We start from the raw sequence: 21,996 nt of genomic DNA, 5'->3' as shown, positions 1-21,996 counted from the left end.
GGTGATGATGCAAAAGTGACAAACAAAAAAAATTCTTTAATCTCCCGACCTCAATAATCAAATAAAAAAGAAAAAACACAATTGAAAAAAATCATGAAGATTATGCAAAATATTCTCAACCACGAAAATAAAAAAAAAGACAAAAATGATAGACAATTTTTGTAGTGACTCTTTGAATAGCGTCGGCAACGGCGGCGCTAAAGGCGACGCGACGAGGACTCCTCCACTAGAAAAAAAGATATCCTTGCAAAAAAAAATAAAATTATGTACATACCGAAATTGGATTTTTTTTTACTGCTGAACAAAAAAAAAAATGCAAACATAATTTTAATTAAACATAATAACCAAAGAAGGACAAAACTAAAATCAATTAATATTTAAAAATAATTTTTCAAACAAAAATACGCGCATAACCTAACATTATATAAATAATAAAATCTAACAATATAATAGATTGAAGCAATTTCTATTTCAGAAGTGCTAGAAATTAATTTACAGTTAAGCTTTTCGAGCAGACAACGCCTAGAAAACTATTGATTGTGCGATAAAGCATATATAAATATATATCCGTATTTATCTATATATCTTTTTCGGAGTCTTGGCTGTTTTCGAATCGCTTGAAAAAAAGTGGCCTCCATGTGATTTTCAGTGCATATGCATAAATTGTGTAATCAATATGCGCTTATATAAAACTTGCAATCCCAACTTAGATAAAACGAACTTTTATAGAAAATTCAGAAAATACGCCAGGAACAATTGCCATTAAATATAAAAAAAAAAAACGGAGAAAAAAAGCATTGCCTACATTTGTGCGCCTACAGCACTCAAGTTAGAGACTCCACTGACAGACATTTGCCACAGGGCACATCAGAGGCATACAGGCTATATACCGAGGCCGTTTCTTTCCACCCCTCCCCTCCTCACCTCTGCCGCCACTGACGCGAACGCGCGTTGCGCAATGTGGCAGCAACGTCGCCGGCGGCAGCATTCAAAGTAAGTCAAGCAATGCGTATGCGTGAGACTTCAACGCACATATCCAGTTAGTTGGCTGTATTTTTAGCTGCAGCTATAAAAAAAGAAGAAACAGATTAGAGAAAAATGAATGTGCAATATATAATATGATAAGCGCATATCATAATGAAAATTAGCATAGCTTTCATTGCGCGACCAGTGTTGCAAAGCGCTCGAGCTATGCTCGTGTTGTTGCCATATAAGGCATAGCAAAGCGGTCTGCTCAGCACTTCCCTTGAGCATTTCCCAAGGGCTATTCTAGCTGTCATTAAGCTGGCGCCCAGCTGTCAACTTTTATGGCCATAGCCCATCCGAAAAAGAAAAAAGAACCAGTGTTTTACCGTTCGTTTCCAAAGCTGCACCAAAAAAACTTCCAACGCATGTTCCAGGCATTCTCTCTTTCTCTCTTCCTCTCAATCTCTCGCTGTCTCTCTCCACACCTTCGCTCTGATTGTTTGCTCTCTCAGTGCGCATACGCCGATTGGCTTGGGCTAGCTTTGGATGCTTTTCCACGCTCCTCGCTCGAGATTACATAACAGTTGGCAGAGTGTGTGGCTGAAATCGGCAGGCGACTGCAATTTGTTTTCACGTAAATGACAAAGATTTGACTAAAATTAGCAACATTAAATTAAGCAAAATTCATCAGAAATTCATCAAAATTATCAGCGAGTGTGGAAATCTGTTAAGTAACTGGAAAGTGCACTTCTGACCACTTTTCTGTCTGTGTCCTTGTGTGCAAAAAAATAACAAAAAAAAAAAAGGAAAACGCAAAGGCAACAACCACAGGAGGCAAATAAGATATCAATTTTTTTGTCCACTTTTTTGGTCTTTGCCAAATGAATTTGTAATGTTTATATAAGCAGCAAAGTTGATTCTTGCCCAAAATGGCATGGCTCAAACTTATCATATTATTATTAGGCTTCAGCCAGTTGTTAAACTATTAACTTTTCTATAATATTAAAAAAAAATTATGTAAATAAAAAATCTTAAGTTGCAAGTGTTTACCTAATGATTGGTTATATAAAGAATACCAGACTTTATATAGAACTTCAAATGGAAATTGCTTTCAAATATCGAAATAAAATAATCGAATGATTTAACTAAGAACTTGAGTGTGCCTCTTAAGCTTGGTTTACCACCCCTCCCAACAGGTGGTAGAGCAGGCAACACTTACCTCATTTACTCATAACCTTATTTCTAATTTCAGTAACCAAATAAATTTAGCGCAAATCTTAACACAATACTGCTACGAACATTCAGAAAAAACCCCCATTTAAAAATGTTGTACCAACGCAGTTGATTAAGACACACCAAAAACCAAAAAAAAAAAATAAAACCAAATAACATAAAATAAAACCAAATATAAATATTTAAATAAAATAATAAATCGAATATAAATATTCATAACGATAAGAGTTTAAAACTTAAACATTAAGACACAAACAAAACCAAAACCAAAACGAAAACCAAATAGTTTAACACTAGCATAATACTAGACAGACAGACACCCTCCTTAGACCTGGTGTTATCGCATTGAGCCGTACTTAAAGCCAAGAACAAGCTAAAATGGCCGACAAGAAGATTGGTGAATACTATTCGCCGCCGCCAAAGATGGGCAAATGGGAGGGTTTCAGAAAATTCCTATGGAACAGTGAAACTAGCCAATGCCTTGGACGTACCGGTTCCAGTTGGGGTGAGTACACAAAAACCAAATTGAATAATTTTACTTTACTTTACTTTACTTTAGTCCTAACTTTGACACACTTATTTACAATTAAGTCGCGTTCCAAATCAATCAAATTTCATGCATTGCGCATACGCCGCATGTGTCAGCGTTGTGTTAATGATTATTTTGAGGGACATTCAAGGGCATGCCCTTTTATAACTAAATATATAATATTTATAAAATATTTGAAACATATGTATGCATTTTAAAATCATACGTAAGTTATATAGAAAAGAAACTTGTATACTGAATGTTGACCAAAAGCTTCAGTTTTTTGTCCGATTGCTTCTTTTCCGAGTTTCCACTTTATATATTAATACCCCCAGATTATTACTTTGTTTTAGATTTTCGTTTTGAATGTATCTATTCGATTTTAATATAAATATGTTTCGGTATTAACATATTTAAAATGTAGAAAATAGGTTTCCAAACAATAAATAGAATAAATATTCACTTCAAATTGTGTATAATTTGTAATATTTTTTTTAGTTATGTAATATTTTAAATATTATAAATTAATAAAGCTTGAAAATTATATGAGATCTTTTGGACAACAAAAATTACTATGTTTTTATGTTGGCTAAAAGGCAAATAATGTAAAACTAAAGTAAAATACGCGTATAAAAATCGTTAGCTAGAGTTGTATAACAATTGTTTCCTAATTGCGGGGACAACTACTTGTTTGTATAAGTAAAGTTTTTTTTTTTTACTATTTGCTAATAGGAGCTTCTACTATTTGGGCTCGAGATAGGGGATGGAACGGCCATAATAATTTTTCTTGTAATCAAATATTCAAGTTGGTAAACGTGCCCAGCAATTAACTTGTTTTTTTTTCCAGTACATAGGTGTATTATTTTAATTTGAACCTTTGTGTTCACCCTCTTAATGCGTATCGATCCACTGGACTCATTTTGTGTGCCGTGCACCATAAAAAGTCACGTACTTGCTGGGGCCAGTAAATTGCCTACCAGCACTAAATATAGAAGCTAATATTATTGTAGAGACCACATTTTAGCTAGAGCACATGCGCTTACTCACTCAGTCAGTTACTCAGTCATTCACTCTGTCAGTCAGTCAGTCAGTCAGTCACTCAGTTATTCAGACTGTCCCATTGTCAATTTGGTTGGCAGCGATTGCATAACAATTATATGAGTATAGACCAAGCGAGCTGCAGCCCCAATATGGAGGAGTTGAAAATATTTCTGTGGGCCCATCAGTAGGGAGTGCTGGGAGCGTTAGGCCCATTATTTACTACTACTCTTACACAACAGCAGATATGACTAATCATTTGATTTCGTGTGTAAAAGCTATGAAAACAAAAATGCAAAATTGTCGTAAATTTTTTTATGACTCGGGCAAAAGACAATGGATAACAAATAAAATGAAAACAAAAAAGGCAAAAAAAAAAACGGGAGCAATTTGTAATTTATGATGTATCCACATTATGATTTTGGGCCTTAGATAAGATTTTATATGCACACGCATTCTTCATATAAGTATTTACGGCTATTTATCTAATAGATAAAAACAATTAGGTAATTTCTTACCGCTATAAAAAGCTTGATGTCTTCCCTAGGTCAGTTAAAAAATTGCAAACAAATTGGGCTTATTGTAGAAAGTGAAGAAAGAAATGCTATTATCTAAATGCCCGACTAACTGATTCTTAAAATCAATATTTATCTATTTAGAATTATGCGCTGCACTTTCTAAAACTAAAAAGGAAAAAAAATTAATTAACTAATAATATTATTATACTAGAAAAACTTAAGACTTTTTTTTAAATAATTCCCAAATAGGAAATAAATTTAAATTTATATTTTTTCTATTCTTAAAAAATAAATTGCTAAAAAGTAGAAAAAAATATATTATTTGTAGAAAAATACTTTAAAAATTAATTAAAATAGTACGTCTAATCAAATTAAATTATATTAGTTTATAAACTATTCAAATTGTTTGTATATGTATGAAAAATAAGCTGCGCTGGCCTTGGCGCCAAAAGTATAGCAATTTTCTAAATTTCAAAGTGAATTTTATTTATAAGCTATAAGCGCTTTTTAAAACGTGACGAGTACACTGTGCAGACAAGATATAATCATGTTACCATCAATTTATGTCATACGTGTTACTTGATTATTTATTAATAGATATGATTACGCGCTTTGTACCTCGTTCTCTCGCTCTCTCGCTCTCTCTTTCTCTTTATCTCTCTATCTCGCTATCCTTGTCTTTCTCTCTGCCTTCACTGGCTGCAGCTTTAGCATTCAATCCCAGCTCAGGCACGTGCAGTTTGTTGGTTTATTTTTAGCCATTTCTTTGAGTTTGGTAATTTTAAATGGATTTCAATTTATGATTGACATTCTTGAAATATTGATGAGAGTTTGAATGTCAAAAGTGTCTCGGCTTCGAATTTGTAGTGCAGTTTAGTTGTAAAAGTTAGTCAAAAGTTTTTAATATATATTTCTGTAAATTACACATTAAGAAATTTACATTTAGAAATCAGAGTAAGTTGGTCGATTCTGTTCTCGAGCATATTCCATCTATCACATAAGTCCTATTCATTTATCACCTGTCCACAGGTTTTTTGGTCTTACCTCGGATCAACATGAAACAGAGTTCTTGCACAATTGCCTATAACCCAGTTAAGTGACAAGTGGGAAATGGAAAACCTGCACTATCATGCGCTGAAATTGACTCAACAAAAATCAATTCTAACCTCATTCTCAAAACACACACACACACATACACAGAGTGTACACACTGGCAGAGAAGCAGGCAACAAAGTGCCGTTACGACAAGTGCCGCCCCGAGCTTAGAGCCCAAAACGTGGGCGTTGACGCCAAACAATTCAACATGGCTGCAAAAAATGGCGTTGCTTTGGATATTGCTGTTGTTGCTGTTGTTGATGTTGCTGTTGCTTCTGCTGTTGCATGATTGCTTTGTCTGTAACCTACTTGGCTGAAAGTTGCCTTGCTTCTTCAGTTAAACACTTAACACGGCTCCAAAGTGAATTCTTTGCAACATTTTCAACAGGCGAATGTAAGCATGTAAAAGGGGCAGGCAAATAACTACACATCTACATGACTCTAGATAGATATTGTCTACAAATGTGTGTGTTGTGTACTCTCAGACAATTATTAACGTGTTCCTATGAATATCTTTAGAAAATCTCTGTCCTTATATAATACCCACACTCGCAAAAAATCGCCGTGAACTTTTGACAATAACCATACTTTTGGCGTTAAATAAATATTATTAAGTTTATTTCTATATTATATATATTATTTTGTTATTGAACAGATTAAAATATCATCAGTTTGATCAGCCATAGACTTTACTTTATACAGGTTGTAATAAATGCAAATATGTGTGAATAAAAAATAGACTGTTATCTGATTGGTAAGCAACCCAAGCAGGTGTACAAATTTTTGAAAACTATTGTATAAAACTTGAAAATTGTTGAATTACTTTTGAAATATTAAAAGATAAAGCTTCGTTTTATTGACTTCATTATAAATACATGATTCGCTTATGCTCTCAAAAATGAGCGGAAAACTATTACTTTTAATTCTCTTTCATTCACTCAATGAACTGCATATTGGAACATTTTCTTACTTTTATATTTTTGGGAGTTTAGAGGTTTTCTTAAAAATAGATAAAAATATATACCACCCTAGATATTTGTCTCATATTATGTACACCAATTATTCCAGAATTATTATTGATAGTTAGCCCAAGAAGATAATTTATGTAATAAGGATATCAGTCCTATAGCCATTCTAAATAGTACCTTGGCGATCATTTATATATTTATCAGTGTATTGAAAACATATCTTTATTGTTGTCTTTTACAAATCAAAGCCAATCACAACGAATATTTCAATTGTTCGACTGCGAATCAATTAAGATCTCAATCAGCTCAACCATCAATGAACTCAATTTGAGACGTTTTGTGGCACATGGGCACAAATGTTTTGAAATGTTGCTTTTATCGAGACACAACAATTTACACATTCCCATCAACTTGAGCGTTCCGCTAATTAATATGCCAAAATCCAAGCAGCCACACATTGACCTCCATAAGCTGAAATATTTGCTAAGTATTTTGCACTGGAAGAAAACAATTATCCAATCGTCGCTACAATTAACGTGTGGATCACATTTACCGATTGCATAAGCGCATTATAATGAGCTCCAGATTTGCTTTTCCATCTCAGCCGCAAAGCTATAGATAGAGCTAAAGATGTATGGGAAACTTTTCACCCCATAAAAGTTTTAAATTGAGCAGCTTTCAGCGCGCTTAATTGGGAAACAATTAAAAAAGCCATTCGAACTGCTTTTATTAATATATAGTCGACTTTTAAATACCCTTTAGTACAAAACTGAGATGTTGTTAGTTAATCTTTCTTTACACTTTTAGTCTAAAGAAATTAATGAAAGTTTTCGACTAGTTAAGAGCCTGTCCTAAGGCTAGCAAAGTTATTGGAATATAGCTCTGATTTCTGAAGTCTGCCTGTTGTATACATTTTTCAAAAACCTAAAAAATCAGTAAAGGATACTTAACTACGACAACAACAGCTTTACCACAATTTATTTATTATATTATTCTCTTATTCACTTTAATTTTCTATGTCACTTTAATCTCAATTTTAAATTTAATTCTACTTTTGTATTTTTCAAAACAGGGTTTAAAAATTGTTGACTAAATAAATTATTTTAATATGGTATATAATAGATAAGGAAGTGTTCTGATTTTGGTGTGCAAGATATAATTATAATTGTGTATTAATGAGGGGAAAACAAATTTGAATTATGGCACATTTCAGATATGGCTATACATTAAATCGGTCGGCTTAACAATAGTAGGTCATCTGAATTTTGTCATTAAAAGCTCTCATGCTCTTTATTTTTTGTATATACTTAATTTTTTTGTGTACATAGATATATTTATATATATATATATAAATAGTTATGTCATGCCTGATTTGAGTCTATTTACAGTTCACATTAAATTTAAGCCAAATTTATATTTCTTTATATTTTCTCTACTATTTTGCTGTGTATATTCAAAGTAAGCTTTAGCAAAATTTGTATATCTTTATGTTTTTCCCTACTATCTCATATACAAAGTATCTACTTGCTCATTCTGTATACATGACTGCTGAATACCCCAAGGGCTACTGTGAATTCTGATGTTGACAGTTGTATTTTCTGCTCCATTTTGTCATTCTTTTGTGTGCAAGCTGCTACTCGGTATGTGTGTGTGTGTGTGTATATAATTGTGCAAGCATTTTTCTCATATCTCGGAAACTGTCCAAATTTCAAGAGAAAATGGGCAGCAGCAGTTACGAGCTGCGAGCTGCGAGCTGTGAATCCAAACCCAGCCCAGATTGCACCCACAGCTGCAACAGAAAGGTAAAATTGAAACTGAAATTAAAAAAAAGAGGGAAGAAGCAGACGCAATTCAGTTGTGCAAGTGTGCTTGTGTTAGTCAGTGTGTGTGTGTGTGTGTGTGTGTGTGTGTGTGTGTGTATAAGCTGCATCTGCGACACACATGCACACACAACGCATTCACACACACACACACACACACACATAGATACATACTAGCACAGTTTGTTACAATTTTGCCGCAGCTGTGCAAATGGCAAAGTTCAGCCGAGAGACCTGCAAAGAGCCCGAGCAAGAGGAAGACGGACAAAGAGAGAGAGAGAGAGAGGAAGATAGAGAGAAAAGTTACAGTCAGAGAGTGCGCGCACAATGCTGCGTATACTTGATGTTCCACTGAGACCAGCCAGGTGCTCACCAGCAACACACACGCACACACACACACACACACACGCACAGAGTGAGAGCCATTCGCGTAAATCAATCGGATTTTAAGGCAGAACCCACATAAAAAATAAATAGGAGAAGAAGCAAAGCTGAGCCTGCCAACAAAATTAAATCTCACCAAATATATGTCAATAATGAAATGTCCGAATTTTATAAGATTATTTTAGCTTTAGGTAAACTTTTTTATATACCACAGATAGATAGATATAATGTACATATATATTCCATGAGGGTCGATATACCTATGCACTTAAAAAGTTTTGTAAAGGTTAAATAAACATAGAAATGATCGGTAAGCTCATCATTTTTTAGTTACTAAAAATTAATACTCTTCTAGCTTAATTTTCATCTGAAATATATAGAATACTAATTTCTATCATGCGATTTTTTTATTGTACTTCACTTGTTTCCAAATCTTGTATAAGCCCGACAAATATTTAATTATTAATTAAAAAGAGTTCAAAATTTGAAGGAAAGATTTAGAAAACATTTCTTTGTTAAATTTTAAATTAAAATTAAATGATGAAAGAAATTTACAACTTTATTTTTTAAATAGTTTATTAAATATTTATTATTTATGGATTGCATACCTTTTTTTTATGATTAAAACATGTTTTTACTGGCTGTAGGTCAAATGTTTTTTATATTTTGTAAGCTCAAAAATATTTTGAATGCCGTCAGAACTCGTCAAAACTAATAAAGTTAATGTATATAAATTATTAAGCATAAATTTGTATGTACATGAGACTAGTTAAAAAGTAACTAAAGTTCATCTAATTAATTTTAATTTTATAATATTCAATTTGATAATTATTAATTGAATTTGTTCGATTTCTTCCGAATATTATATGGATATAATAATACTGCTGTAATATGCATTACAGCTACACTATATGCTATACATCGATTTGGGTATGTTATATAACAATGCCTAACATTTGATAATCATTTGTAATAAAAAACTGGTGACTTTAGAGATTAATTAAGGTTGGAAGACTGGTTGCGTACCATCATCATCCAGTATGGTTTTCATTTAAAAATCAGCTGATTTTCCACAACAACAACAACAGCAGCAGCTTAGACAACTCGAATCTAAGTTTTCCGACACTCCTCTAACCCAACCACAGAAATTCCCTGTCGCCAAAGTCCCAAACGTTGCAGCAGTACTCAAAGCCACTGGGACCACTGAAACCAGAGCAACCAGCTCGTTAAGTGCAGAAATACACTCAAAAACACACTAACACACACATGCATACACACACACACACACACACACACAGTGAAATAACAATAAGAAAATGCAGAAGAAAAAAAAAGCACAGCCAACTGCTAAAGGGGGTTTCTTGTCCTTCTGCTTCAGGCCCCTCTTTTATCCACAAGCAGAGAACCCTTGAAGTTTGCTCGAGTGTTGCCATGCAAACGTACATTTTATTTAACTGCTAACGTAACGTAACTAAATTACGTAAGGCGTTGAAAACGTTTTCCGCTTTCTCTTTAATTTGCACAACTCAATTGGCATGGGAACAGGGGCACAGCGTCCAATTATAAACTTAAGACTAATTATGATTGAGTTAGATGCCAACAAAATAATAATTACTTGAAAAATAAATGATTAAAGGCCACACTCTGATTTAAATTAATCGTTCGTTGCCTTAACTAATATTAGATGTATTATTCATTGGTTTTTGTATATAAGTCTCAGAGTGACGTAAGAAAATCGAATTTTAGCCCTATGTTTGACAGATGTCAGTTAGCACTGTCAAGTAAGCCATTAAGTAACGGACCAGGGATATGGTATAAAGAACAGAATATATATACGCATATTTATGTATGTATATGGCCATGAGAATCCGTTAGAGAAAGAGTGGGAAAGGGGTGGTGAGAGAGAGAGAGGTGGGTGCATTGCCAATAGCTAGTTGGGTAGCTGAAATGGGAGCGCGCATGCGTTTTGCCATATTGGTAATACTGGCCAGCCAACTAATTGACCGTGAGAACAATTGTTGTTGCACGTAGCTCTAAAGAATTTCAAAGAAATCGAATAAGAGTCTTTGTTTTCAAAATTGTTTCCTTAATTTTGAAGAATTTACAAAACTATTTTGAAATTCTCAATCTTTAAATACCAATACACAAACTGCAAATTTATTTATAATATCTTTTTTTCTAAATTCTATTTATGTCAGCCTGCTTAAGACTCAGTTAAACACTGAAATGATCAGTTATCCCACCTCTTCAGATTACGTCAAGTCAGTCAGAAGATTGAAATGTAATTTAAGAATATAATCCGATCTAAAATGCGAGCAGCTTACATATTTCTCGTGTTTATATTTGCATTCCTAGCTTTATAGCTAAATTCCCACGGTTGACACAATTCCCCGAGTCTAGCAGTTGATTAATGACTTTACTAATTTACTTCAATGACTGTGTCAATTCGAACATTTTTTCCGCTCTATAAATTATTTCATTCAAGGTCTGTTCTGTGTTCTATGCCACTTGGCGTATGCGTTATTTATATAATAATTTCACAAATCCAAAGCTATATATAAAAAAAGCTACAAATGTCAAGCCATTCGTATGCAATTAAAACTGTTTAAAATAGAAAAACAGTTGCGATAGAGAAATTGTTAAAAAAGAAAAGCCTGAACTCAGCGACCTTTTTATCACTCTCAATTGCAAAACAGAAATGTCAAAATGACAAACTTTTCGACGATGGGTTAGAGTTCAACATCGGAGTATAGTGCAGACTTTGGTTGCACACACCCGCAAGGTTGGTCTACGCCACACTCTCTCCACCCAACTTGTAGCTAGATCCAAGAAAATGCCAAAAGTCGTGCATTGTGTAACCGGTGAACAGGAAAGTGGATACACAAATGGGAAGGAGGGCGTGATAGACAGAAGGCTGTCGCTGTTACTTGCCACACCCCTGCCCTTTCTCCCAGAATGCCAATTAGCCAATTGTTTTAGTTGACGTCCCAGTTGACATTTAGCTTTATAATTGTAGCTTTAAATAGGTTCAGATATTTGGAGAAAACAACAACTTTCTCTATAAGCAAAACTTTTGAGCCACATTATAAATTCGTCATATTTATTAATTATATATAATTATTAAAGTTTGTAATTTTGTATTTCAACTATCCATAGTTCTAAAAATGAATGCGAAAATCTGAACAAGAGAGAAAGAGAGAAATTAGGTTCTGAGATAATTCTATATCGAAGGAAATTATAAGTTGAATTATAATGTGATACAGTGATAGTTATTAACCACTAGTTTTGGAATTATAAAGTCTATCCTCTAATCTGTTACATATTTGCGGCCTAAGCCCAAAATGGCTACAAACATAATAATAGCCATACAAATTGTCTTTATGGCTACAAAATTGCGCCGCTTTGTTGTGCACATAAAATCAATTTAATGTCGTTGCGGCGCTTGTAATTTATAATCAATATAATTACTAATTAACTTAGGCAATTACAATATCTACGTTAAATATGTAACTAACTTTTTTCTCTTTTTTTTGCAGCAAAAATTTTACTTTTCTATATTATTTTCTATGCGGCGTTAACCGGATTCTTTGCTGCCATATTTGCGGTGTTCTATCAAACATTGGAAGTTGATAAACCCAAATGGATGCTTGACAATGGATTGATTGGATCGAATCCAGGTACATTTGAAAAGACAAAGAAAGTTAATTGGCATGTTATTTTAAAATCTTTGACTATCAGAACATTTGATTTCTATTTTATTATAAACCTTAAACATTTTTTAAAAATATATTTGATAATAATAATTTGATAAGAAACCAACATAAATTACATAGCATTTTATCATTTGTAATACATATATTTACAAAAAGAATAGCAATTATTAATACAAGTAAAAATTATGAATTAACAATTATTTTCCAACTCAAAAGAAACCTACTTTACTTTTCCTATTATTTTATTATATTTTACTATTATATATATTTTATTTATTTATTTTTTGTTACAGGTCTTGGTTTTCGCCCAATGCCACCAGAGGCGAATGTTGAGAGCACTTTAGTTTGGTACGAATCATCGAAGGAAGATAATTATAAGTATTGGGTTGATGAAACTGCACGATTTCTGAAATGTAAGTACAAATAAACTATATACATATATATATGTTTTCCATGTGACCAAATATTTATTATACCCATTGAAATATTTATTATTTTGATATGTGCAACACATAAATTTGTTTATTAAGTCTTATGCAGTTTTGAAACAACTGCAAGTTTTTGAAAGTGGTTATTAAAGTTTTTAATTTGTATACATTTTTTTTATATGTATATCTATGTACAACACACACACATTTGTTTTTTGTCAATAAACACTAATAAAGATCACAGTAAGTGAAACAAATGTAATTTTTAAAAACACACTATCCCCGGTGCCTAATGCTAAATAAATTATAGACGCTTTTAAACTAATGCCCAATCGCGCATTATAGATCAATATTTAATGGACTTTTGTTATAATATCTTAGCTTACGACGATCTACCCAAGCATAATCAAGTCAACTGCTCATTTGAGCATATGCCACCAGAGGGAAAAGTCTGCGGCGTTGAAGTTAGTAGCTTTGATCCCTGCACTCTTGAGAAAAACTTTGGTTATCACCAGGCAAGGCCCTGCATATTCCTCAAGTTGAATAAGGTAATGTTAATTGCACACTTGTACGATTCAGGTGTGATAATAATCGGTTAATCGGTTTCTTAGATTTACAACTGGGAACCAAAAATTTACAACGATTCAAAAACTTTGCCCGTTGATATGCCTGAAGAGTTGAAACAGCACATCAAGGAGAAGCAGAGCCTGCGACCAAATGAGGTCAGTTTTATACAAAAGAAAAAATAAAAATCAATATTATTAATTTAACAAACATGTACTTATGTTTCCTCTTCCTCTTTTTTTTTTTTTTTTTGTTTATAGACTGGCGTAGTTTGGGTGTCGTGCGAGGGTGAAAATCCCGCCGATGTTGAGAACATTAAGGCACGTGATTATTATCCACGCATGGGTTTCCCCCATTTCTATTTCCCGTTCAAAAACATTGAAGGCTATATACCGCCAATCGTTGCTGTTCAGTTCACCGTCGAAAGTAAGTAACATATTCTGATTAATATTTTGGCTATCCATTAGGTAAATTAATCAAACATAAATATGTCTGAACAAATTAAAAAAAATTAATAAAAAAGTAAGCATCATTTGAGATTTTTAATCCCTAACGTACGAAAATATATAGTGTTGAAGCAACTTACTCATTCAGTTAAATTCCGATAGACATTTTGACTCTGACTATATTTGATACATATTGTACTATCATTATATTTATGGCTTATGGTTTTGGGGTTGTAGTTTGGGGCACATTTCGTATTTAGGTAAATTCTCATATATATTGCATAGACATTTTATTGTATTATCATCCCGTTTGTTGTTTTTCCATTAGTTCAACAAAAATTATATGATACATCTAGAATCAGTTAACGGTGTGTGGTTTCCACCTGAGAGTTAATACAATGGGGAAGACGGTTTAGAATTTGAATAAAACTCAAAGCAAAGGTTTAACCTGGGAGTTCCCTTTCCTTTCCCGGAAGACAAAAGAGCTGCAGCAACCCTAATGCCACAAAAACCATATATAAATGGCAAAAAAAAAGTACAATGAAAAAAAAGAAAGCCAATTTTACAGCACAATAAACCTTAATAATTCCTTGGGTTACAAATGAAGTCGGAGCAGAGGACGGAATAGGAATAAAAAACATTCATTCAGGAAGTGCTCTATTTCTACGGTAAATAACAAAATAATTAATGCGCTTAGCGAACCATTTTAAACAAGATAATCTAGGTTAATAGGATTGGCAACATGTCGGAGCGCATTAAAAACCATGGGGAATGAAAGCTCATTCAACTTTGAAAAGTGTAACTTGAGAATCTTTCATTTCGGCAAGCTGTTTTCTATGGGTATTTGTTGACAACTTTCTGTAACTAAATACTTTCTTGTTCATTCTTATCAATTACTAGCCGGCGTCTTGATCAACATTGAGTGCAAAGCCTGGGCTTACAACATCCATCATGATCGCTCGGATAGGAGAGGATCCGTCCACTTTGAGTTAATGGTCGACTAAGAGAAACGCTATGGAATCGCATCAGTAAAATTCTAAAAGCTACAAGAACAGCAAACAGGATGTGCGGAGAGAAGCAGTAGAAAGCCAGGATCCGTTTGGAGATGAAAGGGAAACAGCTCGAAATAGGCATACAGAAGTAAAGTTGAAGATTAAGATGAAAGTTAAGCAAAAGTCACGCTAAATAAAAAACAGTGACAAAACACACACAAAAATGTAGCAGCAAGCAAAAAGAAGATAAAACCAAACAAAAAACAAGCTAAAGTAATAATAATGCAAAATAAATACAGCAACAACCAAAGAAAAACTAAAACAAAGAGCTACAAGAATAAAAGTAAAAATAAAAAAAAATAAATAAATAACATAACATGACTAAACCTAGCGCTAAAAAGCTAAAAATCTACCCAACGCTAACAAACGCCCCACACACAAAAACACAAAAGAAAATACACAAATAAAACACAACCCACACAAAAGAAAAAATACTTCATTTGTTAGGAGAATTTTATTTAGTTAACAATTTAGGCAAAAAATAGCAAATGGTTAAAATTGGCAAGCCACATAATTTAGCGCAAATATGATATTATAAAAAGAAAAAAAAAAAACAAAACAAAAGAAATTGTTGTTAAAAAATTCTACTTTGTTTTTGGTGTAATTTAATAATAAAGATATAAACGACAAACAGCGCAGCGAACAAAATATAAACAGATGAAAAATGCAGCAACTGTTCTTAACTCAATGAGAAACGTGTTAAATACATAAAAAAAAACATTATTTATATTTATAATATTTAAATAAATATATATAATAATGAAAATGAACAATTGGAATGCATATATAAACACATATGTATACATACATACATAATTACGTACATTGTGAACATAAACACCTCCCAAAAAGAAAATGAATAAAATAAAAATAAACAATAAATAAAAAACAATTTTCACACTAAGCATACCTATATAATTTGTTTAAATTTGTTATAAATTTAAACAGACCGCATTAATCCATAAACAGCAAGAGCAAAGCATAAAAAACGTGTTTAACTACAAATTTCTAAAGTAAAAAAATTCATAAATGTAGATTTTAAATTAAAAAGTGAATAGGATGGTAAACTGCAAGGCAAAAGCAAAAGACAGATAGACACAAAACTAAGAAACGTATAAAATGCAAGAAGAAAAAAACCACAACACATTTAAAACTAATACTCTTCACTTATTATGAAAACCCAAAAAAAAAAAAACAAGGAACAAAAAATAAACAAGATCATTAATGTGAAAATTGCATGAAGATAAAACAAGAAAATATACAAAAAAAAAAACAAAAAAAAATTAAAAAAAAACATAAATAAAATATAAAATAAATGAGGCAAAAACACATAAATATAGCTGAAAGTAAAGTACAGAGTAACTGGTTACAATAAAAAACAAAAAGAGTATATAAAATTAAAAATATATTATGTATACAAAGAATCCCCAAAGAAAGATAAATAACAATAAAAACGAACTTAATTTAACTAAATCAAAACCCTACCTTTTCGATATCACAATTTTCAACAGCCATCCTAGCAGACAAGGGCGATCCACGACAGCTTCTACCGAAACTGAGAAAGATGGCAAAAAAGGGAATGAAAGAGAAAGACAACTAGAGAGAGAGAGAGACAGAGAGGGAGAGGAAAAGAGGAGCTACAGTTCCCTCAAACAGATATAGATAAAGGATAACAGACAGACCCAAAACACACACCTAACCACACTTTTGAGTAATCTTAAATCAAGGCGTTTTGTTTGGGATTTCATTTTCGCATACATTTCGTCAAATTTTAAGACGAGCAAAATTTCAAAATGAAAAATAAACAAATGGTGTGATTCTGCAATTTTATTATTTTAGCTTGCATTGACTTTAAGGACAACTTCATGTATAGGCCTCAACTAGCTTAACAATTTTCTCGCTCTCTTCAGTCCTAGCCCCACCCCATAAAAAATTCAAAGAAACAAAAACCAAAAAAAAAAAAAAATACAAAAAATATAAAATCGAATAAAAAATATAAGCTAAATCTCTTAAATGGCATACCAAGCTTTATAACTAACCCCCTTTTACCATCCACTTAACTAGTGCTAGTCTAAATGTAAGAAGCAGCAACAACAATTCAAGAAAGCTAAAAACAAAAATGATTAAAAAATTAAACATGAAATGTTACAGTTTTGCTACACATGCAGCAGAATCGCTAAATAATAGTTTAAAGGAAAATGTTATACTTAAATATATATTATAAATATATTATTAACAACTAATTACTTTTATTAAATGAATTTCAAAACTAAAGTAAAGCGTACGAAAATTCCGATCACAGTTTCCAAATGCAAACTGGGCCCTCGGTTTGCCCAGAAACCAAGATATTTTGGCTGCTATCAACTTATTTTCCATAATTCTTCAATATTTTCAATTTTCAACATAATTTTGCATTTAAAATTTTCTTGATAGCCCAAAAGGTATTTACTGGTTCCTGGAAATAATACATTTAATTTTAAACCTTCAGTTGAATAAAATTTATGAAAATGTGTTTAGCAACAAATTTTAAATAAATATAATTCCACAGGCAACCAACAAATTGTTTACTAAATAGTTTTTTAACATTTTCTAGTGCTTGTTTTCCTATAAATCAAACAAATGAAATACAAGAAAGGAAGAAAAAAAAAAACAAAAAGCAAAAAAAAAAAAAACGAAAACAGAAAAAGAATATAATAACTAAAGCAATTAATTAAGTAGTGAACAAAATGCTGCAGTTTGCAATAAACAAACATGAGTTGTGAGATTCACTTAAATTTTACTTGGTGCAGTCACGGGCAGCCGTAAAACATAATAAATAAATTCCACTCGGCTAGCTATTTAGCAATTTAAATTTATTTTGCCAAAATTTCGAATTCAACGCACAAAAAATTCCACATTAACAATTGTTATCTTTTTTTTAATATCATTTTTGACCTGGGCAAAGTGTGTTCCCAAAACCGCCGATAAATATTAGTAGTTTATATAGGGTAACAAAAGCTATAAAATATAATATTTAATGAGAATAAAAAGAAAATAATATATAATATATATATAAAAACTGCCAAGTAAATGTTTGACCCTCTAGCGCGTGTATTCAAATTATGAACTACGACGAAATTGGCACTCGAATTTTGTTTTTGTTTTTCTTTCAATTCCCTATGGCATTTCGGTTAAATAGTTTTGGATCCAAAAATGTGGCATACTTTGCACTTATTAGCATGCGGCAACTACTAGAACACACTTGATAGAGCATATTTAACAAGTATACGTATATTGATATATATGTATAAACTGCCATTTTAACACCAAGTGTATAAAAAAAAACAAAAACAAAAAGACAAAAAACAAACAACAACAAAACTCTTTTGTGTGTAAACAACAACAACAACTTTCGTAATCAGCACAAGGCAACTACAATAAATGTGAATTAATTCTCGAAATGATTTAAGACATACAATCTACACATATTGCTAAAAACAAAAAAAATGTAAAGCGAAAACATTTAAAAATTTCAAACATATTTCGCAGCTTTGACAACACTAAAGCTGATGCCGCTGCTTTTTAAGTAATCATTTTTGAATGAAATAAAATATGAATATCATTCAGCTTACAAATGTGGCAGTTGTTTATTACAAAATATTTAATCAAATATATTCTCAACACCTAATGACAAAAAATTATTCAAATCAACTCCAGTTGCGCTGTTACGACTGAGTTTTTATGTTAAACCACTGCCACGCCCACAAGTGGGTAAAGTATTCCACAGATTTCAGTGTGAAGTTTGCAATTTTTGGATCACAATTTGCCCGAGACCTCAAAGACCTCTCACAACACGTGCAAATTGCAGCGCATTATTAGCAAAAGAAAAAATAATAATAATTTAATTAATGAAGAAAATGTTTTAGAAAAACTAACAGAAAATATAGCTGGCAAAAATTGGTTTAGACATAAATATATATATAATTTGCAAACCCATTTGGTTATAGCAATTACAACAAAAGTATTTATTATTTACAATTATTATATATATAGAACTAAGAGATCTAACATTACGGTATACAATTATGTATACACACATATGTTATATAAATGGTAAAATATGAAAGGCAGCATGTAAACTAATAATTAAGTACGATTACAAGCATATTTTAATTTACAACAATTAACCAAATTAGTAACGAACAAATTCATAAGCATTGCAGCCGAAACTTGCTGTTGGTCAAATATTGAGCCTGATCCTGAACAGGACAGGTCACAACATGTATCTATTTTAGTTGGCGAATTGTAATTGTAGTGCAATTTACAAGATTACATTTTCAATTACAATAACAAATAACAATAACAACAAAGGCAATGCATAATTGTACCAAAAGGCAGTCGATTCAAATAATAATATTAAAAACGAAACAATAAACACAGTTCATTTGCCCTGATTTCAACATTTATTTCAAGTGTAACAAGAACCGAACAAGAAAAACCTAACAGAATTGCTTTAATTTAGACTTAAAAGTGAAAATTATAGATAAAAAGAACCTTCATAAACAAATAAAGATCATGGTAAAATTAAAAAAAAATATATATATTTATGTGTAACAAAATGAATGAAAAACAAATACTGCTTTTGTATTGTTTAAGTTTAACTATAAATCAATGACAAAGTTTAAATATTAAATTAAAAAAAAGAAGAAAAACATAAAATGTAATATTAAAAAATGAACTTACGACAAGAAAGTAACTGAACATCAACAAAAACAACAACAGAAGCTTCATTAACATTGATTAAGTCATGTATGAGTAACAAAAACGAGAAACTGTTTGAAAAATTTTACTGAATTCAATAAAAATATTATGTTGATATGGAATTAAGTAATTCCAAATAAACAAAAGAGCCGGTGCATTTTAAGTGGTGGTCTAAAATGAATAGAATTATATGTGCGAAATCAAAATCATCAAATCTAAAACACAAATTTAAAATTTTTGAAATTGTTCAACATCTAATGAAATTGCATATATTTCAATTTGTAGTTTTTAATTTTTCTTTACAGAAAATTGGGATTTTGAGAAATGACAAGTATTCCCTTATTGGAATTATGTAAATCTAAAACCTAATTTATGACTTATGACTAAGCGTATTCACCTTATTAGAAAAACTCATTATTTTTCATGTAATGAGCTTATCACTTTTATTTGTTAATACAACTTTTAATATTTATTGACATACTTTATTATTATAAATATTATATACTTTATACTATCTTTTTAGCACTGTATTCGCACATAGAAATGTGATTTTAGTCACCATACACACCCAATTTATTGGGAATTTTTAAAAATGTTTTATTTGCTCTTGAGGCGATTCGTTTAGAAATAAGCGTTTATATTCATCTATGACAGCTTACACATTTATGTGTGTTGTATGCAAATCCGCTGGACTGGTGCGACTTCACAAGCTTTTATTCCCAAATTTCGACATATTGTACATAATAAAATTGTTGAATTAGTGCGGCACTTTTGCTACAAATTCTCTTATAGCTACTGTTTCGTACCGATATATCGATACGAAATGTGTTGCTGCCTATCGTTTGGCCACCACTTACTACGATGTATTTTAAGTTCAAATCGCCATATTTATGTGTTAATTTGTTAAGTCAATACAAGAATATATATTTTCAATAAATAAACAATTAACTGATAATTTTATTTCAACTGAATGACTTAGTTGTTTATTTAACATACGTCAACATAGATGCCGGCCTTGTGTTGAAATTATTCCACGTACACCTTATTTGCCATTCACTACGAATTAGGAAATCTTATATACATATATATTATAATACAATGCTTGAGATGTTTTATTAAACTTAAAGATGTCATTGTATGTGCTCAATAAGCTCATGTATGCATGAAATGTAAATAAAGTAAATGACTATTTGAAAATACCTGCGGCAGAATATCGAAACATATTACAATTTTGTGTGAATGTCGATATCAGTGATTCGATGAACCGGAACGAACCAGTACAAATTACTCCAGACCGCGTCACTTTTTTCTGTTTTAAAATAACTTAAAACGTGCATAATTATTAAATAAACGCAGTGCGCTGCACCAAAATACACCATTTCACATCACTACAATAGCAAAACATTTGAGCACACCGTCCAAAATAACGGTGAAAACAGCAAAAGGAAGAGGATTGTAGAAGCGGCGTGCAAAAAAAGGACGCCGACACCAAAAAAGAAGAAAACCCGAATTCCACACACAAATTCCTTGGCACAGTTGTAAAATATGAGCAAAGACATTTACTACTCGGATAAATACTACGATGAACAATTCGAGTACAGGTGAGTACAAATGCAAGACAAGAAAAAAGCTTGCATTTAATTCTGCAATGATCGATGTATGTATGAATGTGTGTGTGTATGTATATATTTATGTATAAACTATCATTGCAGACATGTGGTCTTGCCGAAGGAGCTCGTCAAGCTGGTGCCCAAAACGCATCTGATGACAGAAATGGAATGGAGATCAATTGGTGTACAGCAATCGCGTGGCTGGATCCATTATATGATACATAAGCCGGAGCCGCACATTTTGCTATTTCGACGTCCCAAGACGGAGGAGTAGGCGAACAATAAACACACAACACACTCTCTCGCAGACACTCTCGTTTACACACACACTACGCACATACACACACACCAACACACACACATGCACAAGCAGCGCTCAGTTACAGCTGACGTTTGCGGAGCAGCTGCTGCTGCTGCTGCGACTGCGACTGCGCAAATGGTGGTAGCTGCACAACTGTTGCGGCGACGGCTTATTACCAACAAATGCAACAACTACAACAAATGCAACAACTACAACAAATGCAACAACTACAACAAATGCAACAACTACAACAAATGCAACAACTACAACAAATGCAACAACTACAACAACTACAACAAATGCAACAACTACAACAATTGCAACAACTACAACAAATGCAACAACTACAACAAATGCAACAACTACAACAGCAACAACTACAACAGCAACAACTCCAACAACAACATAACCCATCCAAAACAGTCGGCACACACCTCTACATCATTTTATTACACTTCCCATTCACTGCTTTAGTTTTCGAATTAATCCGCTTTTGAATACTTTTTATGAATTACACATTTTTACGTTGCCATATGTTTATATATATATATATTATTGCCGTATATGTATAGTTGAGATTGGCATACTTTG

General features: G+C 32.1%; 2 protein-coding genes across 3 annotated transcripts; both read left to right on the top strand.

The window, feature by feature from the left end:
- Nucleotides 1-2,394: 2,394 nt before the first annotated feature.
- Nucleotides 2,395-14,931, top strand: LOC6566386 (sodium/potassium-transporting ATPase subunit beta-2). 2 transcript variants are annotated; one of them, XM_032739548.1, is made up of 8 exons: nucleotides 2,395-2,704; nucleotides 12,088-12,228; nucleotides 12,558-12,677; nucleotides 12,930-12,935; nucleotides 13,074-13,240; nucleotides 13,304-13,414; nucleotides 13,517-13,682; nucleotides 14,603-14,931. In XM_032739548.1, exons 1-8 carry the CDS (start codon nucleotides 2,578-2,580, stop codon nucleotides 14,704-14,706), a joined length of 942 nt encoding a protein of 313 aa, XP_032595439.1. In that variant the 5' UTR covers nucleotides 2,395-2,577; the 3' UTR covers nucleotides 14,707-14,931. The 2 variants fall into 2 exon arrangements, with proteins under 2 accessions (XP_032595439.1, XP_001993024.1); XM_001992988.3 differs by lacking the exon at nucleotides 12,930-12,935 and having other exon boundaries at nucleotides 2,398-2,704.
- Nucleotides 14,932-20,793: 5,862 nt separating this feature from the next.
- On the top strand, nucleotides 20,794-21,664 carry LOC6566385 (cyclin-dependent kinases regulatory subunit). Its single transcript, XM_001992987.2, has 2 exons — nucleotides 20,794-21,095; nucleotides 21,207-21,664. The coding sequence occupies exons 1-2, from the start codon at nucleotides 21,040-21,042 to the stop codon at nucleotides 21,376-21,378; spliced, it is 228 nt and encodes a 75-aa protein (XP_001993023.1). The 5' UTR covers nucleotides 20,794-21,039; the 3' UTR covers nucleotides 21,379-21,664.
- The last annotated feature ends 332 nt before the right edge of the window (nucleotides 21,665-21,996 follow it).

This window comes from Drosophila grimshawi, unplaced genomic scaffold, assembly GCF_018153295.1.
Source record: "Drosophila grimshawi isolate 15287-2541.00 unplaced genomic scaffold, ASM1815329v1 contig_1377, whole genome shotgun sequence".
Taxonomy (NCBI): Eukaryota; Metazoa; Arthropoda; class Insecta; order Diptera; family Drosophilidae; genus Drosophila; species Drosophila grimshawi.
Note: the sequence above shows the minus strand (reverse complement) of the source record. Positions and strands in the feature narration are given on the sequence as shown.